We start from the raw sequence: 12,845 nt of genomic DNA on the forward strand, positions 1-12,845 counted from the left end.
CAGGACTGATACTAGGCAATCAGTGCTTGCCACATATTCCCCCATTCATTTTATTTTATGTTTGTATGTTCATTTGTGCACCACACGTGTACAGTTCCTGCAGAGGCCAGAAGAGGGAGTTAGATGCCCTAGAACTGGAGTTACAAACAGATGTGAACTGCCATCTGGGTGCTGCGGATCAAACTCAGGACATCTGCAACAGGACAAAGTGCTTTTAACATCTAAGCCATCTGTCTAACTACCCTTGAGGCAGGAATGGAAGGGAGTCAAGTTATATCTTCACCTGTACACTTCTGCAACAACCCAGGCATGGCTAGATTTGAAGAAAACTGCATGCATTTGTTCCTTTCAAGTATAGAGACAGCACACTCAACCATAGGGTGTTAGAAAAGACTTCTTATCAGATTTAGATGTGTGTTAACTATGCTTGGGACAGGTTAAAGGAAATGGGTGTATCTTCTGTAGATTTGGTGCTAACTGGAAGTGGGAGGGGTCTCATCATAAACATCTAATTGATTGCTTAAGAGGTTAAATGAAAGAGCAGTGGGGCTGGGAAGATGCCTCAGTGGTTCAGAGCACTGGCTGCTCTTCAGGGGACCCTGGTTCAGTTCCCAGTAGCCATGAGGAGGCTTACACACAGTTGTCGGTAACTTCAGTCCCAGGGGATCCAATACTCTCTTCTGATCTCCTTTCAGGCCACCAGACACACAAGTACTATACAGATAGGTATGCAAAACATGCATAGTTATTTATTTCAATATATATATATATATATATATATATATATATATATATATATATATATATAATGAAGGAGACCTAGCTGTTATTTAAGTTTTAAAAAATGAGTTTGCCCCTATGTCAGCTAACAGAGGGATGTGATTGATCAAATATGTAACTTCAAGTGTGCTTTGATGTTTGTATCTATGCTCACAGGCCCTGAACTATCATGGGTAATGTCATTGTTGTTGACATTTGGTCAAATTGTTTATGATCAATTCAATAGCTAGAACTAGCTGTGATGGCCTGACAGTCCTAGATATCAAAGGGTGTTTCACTTTTTTCATTATATTCCTAAGAAGGGAGTAGGAAACCAATGTTTCTTGGACAAGTAGGATGCCCCAGGTTATACAATATGCTTTACTTGGTAACCTTACTGAATATTCCTATGATTCCTGGCATAAAATGAGAGAACTGAAGCTCAGCAGTATAAGAATAGGCATGAGATGGGCACACGCCCTTAATCCAGCCCTTGGAGAGGTAGAAGCAGGCAGATCTCTGTGAGTTCGAGGCTAGCCTGGTCTACAAAGCAAATCCAGGACAGCCAAGCCTACACAGAAAAACCCAGTCTCAAAAAAACATAAAACAAGCAAAGAGAATAGCCATGAAGGTGTGATTAGATCAAATGCAGGCAAGTTCAGAGAGGCTAATTTCTCTTCTGAACTTGTTCTTGCAAAGCAGGACCTAAAGCCACGTCTGTGTGAAACACACAAGTGTTTATATTTTAAAAGCTTAAGCAATTACTCAGATGATTAAACTATTGGAATTATTGTCACATTTGCAGGCGGGTGTAGCTACTTCCCAAATACTGACATGGTGCTATGTGGTACTATGTAATTTTCAGCATATTTCCAGAGACACAGCACTGGGTGGTAGGTACAGTTTAGAATAGTGTCTTTCTAATAAGCTCACTTGGCATATGTGCCACTCAAACTATGCCATCAATTTGTACTTCTGGGAAGTGAGAAAATAGGAAACTTTAACAAGCACCCACATAAGTGATAGAAAACATTCGTTTTGTAGATCTGAGAACCGAGAATTAGTGTTTGCCCATAAGGAATTCAGAAAGAGCACTTGAGAAACCTATTCCAGCTGTCCAATTATGTGCTAACAGCCACACCTATTCAGTCAAGCAAATGGTTCCAAATCAAATGCTAGTTAAACACAGAAACAATTTAAGGGAAGCTGTTTGAAGGGTGGATATGAACTGTTTTGGTGAGAACACTACTCTCAAACAATGGGACACTTTCTTAGCTTTCACCTGTCAGTTTTATCTGTTTGTTTGAAGAGACCATGTCTTGCTACATATCTCAAACTGTCATGGAACTCACTCTGTAGCTCACGGTGGTCTTGGATTTAACAGTTATCCTCTTAAATTATCCCCATGCATTCTAGTTGTAGTGACATGATTTACTACATTCAGCTGACTTATGCCATTAGATCTAATGGGAATATTCTTGGTTAGCTTGAATAAAGAACTCTAGAAGAGGCAACCTACCAATCCTTCCAGAACAGGAAACACAGGCCTCCTTCAGAGAATTATTTTATGTTCTTTGCTCTGATGGCTGTGTTGTGTCCTATAGAAAATCTGGTCACGTCACTGAAATCAGCTGGGACTTGAGTAGAGTCCCTTTTATGATAGACAGTTTATTTGACCAACATTTTCACTCACAAAAATAACCAGAAGAAGGATTCTTTGACCTCTGTTTTCACTTCTTTTCTATTCTCCTCAAAAATGTTTGACAGTAGGTGTTATAGTGTCTCTGAAGCTATGAAGAGTTCAGGACACAGAACTCTTCCCAATGCTTTCAGTGTCTGCTTGTGTGCATACAGAATTCTGTCTGTGCTGTATGCTCACCTCGTCTATGCAAATGCTGTTTCCCAGAAGTATGAGTTCAAGAGTTCATTCAGCTTTCTTTTCTATACTACCAAAGTATGTGAGTTTGTGTGTGTGTGTGTGTGTGTGTGTGTGTGTGTGTGTGTGTGTGTATGTATCTATATTATAAAACATAAAAAGAAGCCCTCATATTTGGAAAATGCAATCCTCAGTGATTTCAAACTCAGCATTCACAGTCTCAAAATAAGATTCCATCTAATACATACAAAGCTCTGAGAACAAATTAAGGAGTTGTATGGTGGGACAGCTCAGAATAAAAAACTCTTCTCAGTCCCAGTTAAAGTACTCAGCTGTGTTTGTGGCACTTGACTCAAGCAGGCTATGTCAAAAGAATTGAAAATTAAAACTTAACTCAACTTGAAAAATCTATATCACTTCACTAGTCAACTTCTGTTTCCCATCATGGTCTGACTAAAAGGCCACTTGAGAATTCAGTAGCAATAATTGAGAAGTTATAGGAGGATCTCTGTGTACCTCCCCATAGCTTATTAAATTAGATGCTGTGAAAATCCCCAGAACATGGATAACAGAAAAGCTACATCCAATAAAACAGTAGGGTTTGAACATGGATATTACAATGTCTAATAAGGACCAAAGACAAGACTCAAATTTGGGTAGTATTATGGCAGAATCTGTGCTTGCTCTTAAATGACACTTTTAAAGTTCTGTGTGAATATGTATAGTGTGTATATATGTATTGTAGGTATGTGTGCATGTGTATGTTTTTGTATACATGTGGAAGTCAGAGGTTGATGCCTAGTGCCTTCTTCATCATTGTCTACCTGACTCTATAAGACAGGGTCACTCACTGAACATGTCTGTATATCCATTAGCTGGCCAATGAGCCCTTGGCATCCACTCCATTACTGCTGCACAGCTAGAGTTATAGATTGTGCCATCATGTTTTGCTTTACATGCAAGCTTTTAAATGGCTATTGGGGAATCTGAACTCAGCTCCTCTTGCTTGTGTGTAATGTACTTTACTCACTGAGCCGTTTCCCTAGCCCCCAGAATCTGTCTTACTATATGTAAGGCTTTGATATTGAGTTCTGTTACTGATTTGCAAAATCTTCAGAGCAATGACAGAGGAGATAAGTGCTCTTTGTTCATTATGATAAAGACATAAATGTACATAATAAATGAATAACTGAAAGCACTTGTTCCTGGAAAAGTAAAGTCAGCCTACTGGGTTGATAGTGTATCTTCATATGAGTAACTGAGATATAGTCTACTGTCATATTGTAGAATTTAAGAGATGTGACACATTCTAGTTAACATCTGTTGAGTAACAGATCATTCGAATAATTGTTTCTTCTCCCACTTGTGGGTTGTTAGGATGATTAAGGCCTGGCTTAGCTGATCAGATCTGATTCAAATTATAGATTGGGCTGGGCTGGACTGAGCTTTAAGCTTCAGGCTAGTTAGCTGCTGCCTCAGGAGTTTATCCTGGAGTTGGGGCTGAAGGAATAGCAGCCTCTCTGGGAAAACATCCCTTCTTACAGACATGACAGAGTTCAACTATACACATGCATCCCAACCTATTGCTTTGAGCATATTTACCAACTTGTTATAGGCCAAAGTTATTTACTTGACCCATGCCAGCAACAATAGGGCACAGAAATTGCCTGTCTCTAGTGTGAAGGAAAGGATGTCTATACTTCTAAAAACCATTCAAGTGCCCCATGACTAAAATATACTATAACCTGAATACCATACTATGTTTTCCATGAGGTACTTATATACATTGCACTGTCTGCCTATCATTATTTGCATTTCTCCATCCAGAAATGGTACCACAATTAACAGTGATATTATCACTATTTTCCCTGGCCCAAGGGTTATGATGGATTTGGCAGTTCAAAATCAGGCATGGAGATGTAGGACTATAATCTCAGCATGTATGGGGCAGAGTTAGTAAGACTGCCATGAGCTTTAGGCTAGGTGGGGTTACAGGTACCAAGTGAACAGGGCAACATAGCAAAACTCTGTCTTCAAAATACCCCCATACATATTTACAGGCATACTTACATAAATATGGAAAGTAAAGCCCATTTTTATGAAACATTTCTCTCTTTTTTGGCAAACTATTAGGGGATAGGTACGTGGTACTTAGTCTCCATAGCACTCTCATTCTGACCAGGTGTGGCAGGTAGTCTTATGAAAGACCGAAGAGTGAGGTTGGATCCTTACCTGGTGTCACTGAGCGAACAACCACTGGCTTTTCACTCCCTGCCACGAAACCGAAGCCCAGCACGGGGTCTCTCCTCATCTCCACTTTCCGTGGAGCTGGGGGAATGATTTGGCAGCTGTCAAACCGAGGGTCATCAAATGGGATTGCCTGTGTCATGTGACTGTAGAAAAAATACAGACAAGAGAAAAAGAGACATCAATGTGATGGTTAAGCATTGGCCTTGAAATCATGTGCTTTCTAGTTGGAAGCCTATTGTCCTTGGTAGAGGGTAGGAAATATCTAGAGAGATTCATGGTCATCTTTCATAGTCTATATATTGCTCCTTGGGAATTCTGTAATGCCCATGTTAGGGCTTTGCACTGACTAGTCATCCAATGTAGAATGCTTGTCTTAAGAAGGAATCACCATTTCCTCTGTTAAACTTCCATTCACATATTACCAGTGTATAAAAGGCCCCATTGGAACACTATTTTAATGTTTTTTCTGGTTCCCCCATATCACCAAACCTCTTTACCTTTTCTGTTCTCCCTCCACCATGGCACTACTTACCTACATTTCTACTACAGAAGACATTTGTTTTAATGGTTGTTTTTACTGCTTTGCTCTCCATGACAAAATGTACAATATTTAAGGAAAAAAATACTTAGTCATCCTGTGTGTAGAGCTGGGGGTGGAATCTGGGACCTCATGCATGCTAGGCAGCTGCTGTGCCACTGAGCTACAGACCTAGTCTTCTAAACTTAATTATATTCATTGATATATCTCAGGTACCTAGAACTGTGTCTGGCCCACAGCAGGGAGGAAAAGTTATTTCTTTGTAAAACATAGCACTGACCTAGGCCCTCTGCACATATGTTACAGTTGTGTTAGAATGATGTTCTCCTGAGACCCCTAACAATGGGAGCATGAGCTGTCTCTGACTCTGTTGCCTGCCCTTGGGACACTTTCCTCCAACTGAGTTGCCCTGTCCAGCATTAATATGAGAGGGGTGCCTCTAGTTTTACTGCAACTTGATATACCATGTTTGATGGGTATCCCTGGGAGGTCTGCCTTTTTTGGAGAGGTTGGAGTTGGGAAAAAGGAGAGGCCTGGGGTAGGGGGAGGTGTGGGGGGAGTAGGAGGAGAGGTGGGATAGGAAACTACAATCAGATGTAATAAATAAATTAAATGATCCAATATTGAAAAAGATTATCATGTTATCATTATTCAAGTCCCCATGGTCAATAGTCCAGATAATCTGGTCAAAGGAGTATTTTCATTTATGTCACTTGTACAAGGCAGCTTTCTTTTGAGGAAGAGTTTTAGTTGACCGCTACAATCTCCTTCAAGAAATTTTAGTTCAGATTACTTAAATAATTGACGACTTAAGTGATTGACATGAGCTTAATTCAACTAATGTTATTTTACATTCATTTAATTATTCCCTCACTTGCTTGTGTGTGTGTGTGTGTGTGTGTGTGTGTGTGTGTGTGTGTGTGTGTGTGTATCATATTATACATACTATGCATGTGGAGGTCGAAGACAACTTGCAAGAATTGGTTTTCTCTTCCTACCATATGGGTCCTGGGATTGAACTCAGGTTGTCAAGCTTGGTAGCAAGTACCTTTATCTGCTGAGCCATCTCCCCAGCTATCAATTCAACTTAAAATATTCTTCTTTAATTAGCAAAAGAACATCATTTTAAAATACCTTGGATACTGCTGTTCTATACACTGTCTGGACAACATTCTGTCCAAGTGTAATAAAGAAAGCCAGGGAAGGAGGAAGCATGATATTTTTCAGGGCAATTAATAAAAGCTAGGGAAGATCAGCAAAATCCCTCTGGGATCTGCCCCTTAAATATATATCAGTGCTAGGAAAGTGCAATTTTAAAACCCCCTTTAAACAGAATGTAACTGCTTGAGACATGCAACACTAGGAGAAAGAGAATAGATAAATGTGTTGCAGGCTTTATGCTAAGGGCTCATCTGTTATGTGATCTAACTCTTGAAGACCTTACTGTGATGGCAGCTATTTGACCTTCTTCACAAGCTCTTTTCAAAAGCAATGACAGGAAAAGAACTGAATACAGGAAAGAGGCCATGACAGTGTGTGCTGGAGACAAAAGGAAAAGAGGGCACAAAATGATTTCATTGGCATCTCTTGTAGTAGCCATTGGCAATTAAATGAGAATATTTTAAATGTTTGAAGAATTATTAGCTTTTTTCTAGGAAACAATAAAATAACAGTATTTAAAGTTTTAATATATCATTCAGCTACTCTCATATTATTATAGTTTAATAGCATAGCAGTTATTTAACATTCCATACTACCATATATTAGTTTGCTTAATTTTTCAAGACAACTTTGTAAGAAACTATTTTATTCATTTATTCATTTAGTAAACTTATTAAATGCCCACTTGGTTCTCCATTGTAGGAATACAAAAGGAAAGAAAGCAGACAAAAATAAAATGTTTACACAAGGTTATGGTTAATAATAAGGAGAGAATCTACAAGAAGAAGGTGGGCAGACAGCTGCTGAGTGAGGGTGCTGCAAAACATTTAACCAGGGGCCACTGTACCATCTGGAGGAGGTGCACTCAGGACACAGGAAACATGAAGCACAACTGTCTGGAAGGGCAATATGCCTCATGGGAAGAAAACATGCCTAGCAACATCTAGAGGTCAGTGAGAGGTAGGCTGCAGGTTTGAATCAGTGATTGGGGTGGTAAAGGAATGATGGTAGAGATCCTACAGAGATGGCACAGGTGCATGTGTCTACTTGGTCTTTTGCTCTGACTCAACCAGGAAACCAATAGAAAGGTTGAATGTTAACAATGTATTCAGCTACTGTGTTGACAGCAGAAAGGAGAGTCCATGAGACAAGAGCACTCATGACCCATGGTATCTTTTCTGACAGATTGTAATGGCTCACACTGGGGTGAGTATGGCAGAGATGACAGGGATTTGGGGGCTTTTAATGCTATTGGAAGCTGTTCTGATGGATCAAGGGTGAGCTTCTTACTCTGGAACTTTGTTCCTGCACATACCTTCTCTCCACAGAAATGGAGCATGTGTACATGTCCTGATGCACCTACACTATGGGAGACATGTCTCATTTCTGTTTGCTTGGGAGACTGGTTCTAAGATACACACACACACACACACACACACACACACACACACACACACACACACACACAGCATGGTTGTTTGTACTAAGACTTTGAAGCCAGATGACTTGGCTTTGGGTTCTAATCCTTCTGAGTCCCAGCCATATGATTTTCTTCCTTACTTCATGCATCATTTTGAAAACAATGACAGTAATTATAACAATCTCATAAGAGATCTGTGCAAAGCAAACAAGATACGTAAAGCACTTACAAAATGTTGGGCATATAGTAAGTGCTCAGAAAATAATAGTTTCCATTTTTATCTCTAAAGATCATTGGGAATGAATTTCAGACATGATGAAAGCATTTGATTGTAAAATCTGAAAACCAACTATACTGGCTACTTTCATATCATTTTGCAAGAGAAAACCTGAACTGAGAAAATACCCCCATCAAACTAGCCTGTGGGAAAACATGTGATCTATCTTCTTGATTGATGATTGATGTTGGAGGGTCCATCTTACTGTGGGTAGTGTCACCCATTGTCCAGTGGTCCTGGGTGATATGGAAAGCAAGTCTATGCAAGCCAAGTGGAACAAGTCAGGAAGAAGCACTCTTTCCATCAATCTCTGCCTTTAGATTTATGCCCTGCTTGAGTTCCTGCCATAATTTCCATAGGTGATAAAATGTGACCTGAAAGTGTATGATAAAATAAAATCTTTCCTCCTAAATTGATTTTGATCATGGTGTCTTATCACAGGAATAGAAACACTAGCTAAGACACCAACCTACCATTTCAAACATTTACTACCTAACTCTGAGTGAAATGCCTCATCAATCCTAGGCAAACTCTAAGGCCTCCAATTACAAAAATTCAGATAAAATGCAATGGCAAAATTAAAACAAATAGGAATTAAAATACCCAAGGCAATACTATGCAAGGGACACAGACAAATAAAGAAGATACAGTAAACATTCCTTGGCTGTATCTCTTGGTCACTATGTACCATGGAGTACAGAGATGGGAGGGAGCTGGGGTGATGGGAATTATGAAAAGTGGTCATTTTTTCTTTGAATAAGAGCCTCAGTTTCTTAGATACTGTTTTCCTTTGTGTCAGCAGTATCTTATGTGGAGCCATATTGTTCCACTGCTGTTTCTCACCCAATCTCATTACAAACCCAATCAAATGAATATTTTCTTAGTTGCTGCTAGTTTTAGGATTTGGTATTTAAGAAAGATTTTTGATCCACTTTGTTTTGCTTGTACAGTGAGGAAAAGCTGTTGATAGCATTACCATTTTCTTGTTCATCAGGTTACGTTTTCAGATTAATGATCTATAAGTTATCAGTCTCTCATTTTCAGTAGACAGATCTGCACTAAGATATTCTCATACCATGAAATGTCAATCTGATCTTAGTAGTAAGGCAAAAGTTGGGGGAACCTGAAATTGAGAGTTTTTTTTTTGTGAGGATGGTTGTGAGTTTTTATAAGGAACTAAAAGCCATATCCTTTCACCTCTTGAACATGCTTCAGTAACTTTTAGTGCTGAGACTAGAAGAATTCAAGGATGCACTACATAAACCTTCAACTCTGCCCCAAAGTCCTCCAGAAAACACATACAAGTAAATCAGGAATCTATAGCTTGAAATAGGGGCTAATAACTGAGGTGAAAAATATGCCCTGTCAGGACCAACTGAACAGTCTTGCTGTTTCTTGGGGATTTCATTTCTAAAGAGACTGTGGGGCCTCTGCAGCTTGATTCCCCATGACAAAAGGAAAGGAGTTTCCTTGAATTCTTGGAGCCTTAATGCCCCAGCAACAATAAAAGGATCATAAAAGAACATTGTGTTGATTGGAAGAAAACTCATAGTCTTTTCTTGGACTTGATACATCTATTAGAGTCAGCAAGATCCTCTTGTTGAAAATGTGCTGACATGGAAGATTCTAGAAGGAAGAACCAAATTTAGAACTTCACCTTTGGTATAAACATTAAGGTATCTGACCAGGCACATGATGGCAGGTTGGTCACCTGAGAGGTTAAGACTTGAACCAAAATGGATATAAATAGGCATCTGTGCCTGAGTTTAGCCAGAGAAGGTGACTTTAGTGCCAAAAAAGTTCAGTAATGACTTCAGTAGAGCACCAGTCACCAGCATTATGTATCCTGTTCCTGTCTCTGTCGTAGAAGCACTGGCCTGTGAGGGAGACCAACTTCATCTATGTCACTTGCCAGGATGTGACTTGTCCACTAGATGCCACCTTTCCTTCCATTGCTTTCAATGGCACTTAGTGCAATTTTTCTATCTCTTGACTTTAATATCCCTTTGCCCAAAGAATGTCACATGGATGAACCCAGGTCTTACAATTGAAAATCCTTTGTATGTTTGGGCAGGTATCCTTGCTATTCTGTCCCCATAATGAAAAGCACCAGCGAGCTTCTGTATCTCCAGAATGAACACATGGAAAACAAATCAGAGTCTAAGCTTCCATGAAAAATCAGGGATAGAAGAGCTGTCTAGCCCCTAGGCTAGATTAGTCACCTGAATGACGGATACTAAGTAATGATTACGTTTTGACACTATATTGGGGGGGGATTATGCATAAAAACTCACTCATATAATCTTAAAGCCAGTGTTTTAAATAATATTTAAAAAAGGTCTATGGACCATTCTTCACATATCTCTCTCTCTCTCTCTCTCTCTCTCTCTCTCTCTCTCTCTCTCTCTCTCTCTCTCTCTCTCTCTCTCTCTCACACACACACACACACACACACACACACACACACACACACACATATTTGTCGGCAACCACAGAAGTAGCCAGTGCTTTCAATGACATTCAAAAGGAGCCTATGAGACCTTTCTTCACATCTTTCACAAGCAAATATATTGTAGTCAGCAACCACAGAAGGGAATCTATCCCTTGACTGTCCCTAAAGTCTATTCATTGGGAACTTTCAATATCCCTGATAGGCTTTAGGTAGTATATGAAGGGCTAAATATGGAAGCTTTCACTAAAAGCACTAAACTAAACAAACCACCGTTCTTCAGTACTTGGGGCGGGGTGCAAATTGGAAGGGATAAAGCAAGCAAAGCATGGGTTGTTAAACTTGACAGATTACACCAGAAAAATCGTGAGGGAGAGAAGATTCTAGGACAAAGTCTCCATCAAGTCAACCTATGGTAATGTTGTGGTAAAATAATACAATGAAAGCATTTTGTTTGCTATTTTTCCTCATTGAGATTTCTCTCTAGCAGGTCTGAAACAGAACACACGTACATTTCAGTTTCTGACTTGACGGAGATGCTTTGCTAGGGCTCAAATCAAAAGTTGGTTGTAGACCACTCTTGCCTTGCTTTTCCCTGACCCCTGACAGTATGAACTATTTGGTTGAAGAAGATGAAGAATGAAGACTCCAGTGAAGTAGCAGAAACATAGAAGAACCCTTTTGGTGCGTTGCCTAGGAAGGCAGCAATCTCACAGACTGAGGGTAAAGAAAGGGTGAAATTCAAGGGACCACACAGGTTATCACAGGAGTGGGCAATGGAAAATGAAGACATAGTGGTTTACTAGGCAGAAGATCCTCATGCATTTTGAATATTCATCATGATTATACCTGAATGGCAAGCCCATAAGCAGTCAAGGCAATGATAATATGTACATGTACCAGGTTAGAAACAAGAGACCCTAAATGAGAGAAAGGAGAAATCACAAATTAGAAAAAAAATATGACTACATGAGCATCCTGTGAAGGGATATGCTAGGAGGGTCAGGAATTCCTGCTAGTAAGCATCCAAAACTTGTCTGTATCTAGATATAATGCTTGTTGCTGTTTGCCCAAAGGTAAGGGGCTGCAACTACTGGCGCACTTCCATTTTCATGTCCTTAAGATCCACCGCTCTTACTGTGTACATGTTTCTATGCTCAACTCCCCTGTTTTGAGCAAGTCTGGGAAAGTCTCAGTCCTTGGGAATCAAAGGCACCAACCCAAATCCCTCCGCTGGAGATGAATTAAATTTTTTGAACAGAAATTGCACATAATGGGTTTTCACTGCACATAACAGTGTGTCTCATGCTTTTTCCTTCACGAACATGCATCTTGTGGGTTCACACGAACTTAACCTTTACTAATCAATTCCACAGGCCACTGTCAGTCAATTCCCACAATGTGTCAGGAGCATTTAAGGATTCAAAGCTGTTTCGTCAAGCTTAGAGACTTACACAGTCCTTAAAAGCCAAGAGATTCCAGCATGATTAACCTTAAAATCACAAAGAAAAGACTTCTATTGAAAAAATTTCAGAAGGCTTTAGAATAAGCAAGTCTTCTCTGCAATGGGGTAGACTAAATATGAAAAGTCCAGGTCATTTCAAAATAATTCATAGATTTAATGCTGCCCACTAAGGAAATGTGAACAGCCCCTTTTAAAGAATTCACTAAAACAAACTTTAAATTTTATATAGTATTATAAAAGAACACCAAGTGAGAAAAAAATGTTCTCGGTAGTCTGATATAAAATGACAATTCTTAGAATGGTATGCTACTAGCCAAACAGAGAAAAGAATGTAGCCAAGGGAGCTGAGAAGATGGCTCCAAAGATAAAGTACTTGCTATGCAAGCAGGATGACCTTGGATCCCAAAAATGCACATCAAAAATTGTTCAATGGGGCTAGGAAGACTGCTCAGCAGTTAACAGTGCTTGCTGATTTTACAGAGGACCTGAGTTTGGTTCTCAGCACCTACATTAGGTGTCTCACAACTACCTGTACCTCTAACTCTGAGGAATACATAACTCTCTTTTGGTCTCTGTAGGAACTATGGGCATGCACAAGCACCACACACACACACACACACACACACACACACACACACACACACACTTAA

General features: G+C 39.7%; 1 protein-coding gene across 11 annotated transcripts in view; it reads right to left on the reverse strand.

The window, feature by feature from the left end:
- Positions 1-12,845, reverse strand: part of FRMPD4 (FERM and PDZ domain containing 4) — a 919,852-nt gene that overhangs the window by 139,473 nt on the left and 767,534 nt on the right. For 10 of the 11 annotated variants that reach the window (XM_084789369.1, XM_084789366.1, XM_084789374.1 and 7 more), the window contains one exon: positions 4,868-5,028. In XM_084789369.1, coding sequence (XP_084645495.1) covers positions 4,868-5,028 — 161 coding nt within the window. Of the gene's footprint in view, positions 1-4,867; positions 5,029-11,579; positions 11,634-12,845 lie in introns of those variants that run through there. The other variant, XM_084789367.1, reaches the window with a different exon arrangement.

The sequence above is a fragment of the Acomys minous genome (genome assembly GCF_964271855.1).
Source record: "Acomys minous genome assembly, chromosome: 7".
NCBI classification, from domain to species: Eukaryota; Metazoa; Chordata; class Mammalia; order Rodentia; family Muridae; genus Acomys; species Acomys minous.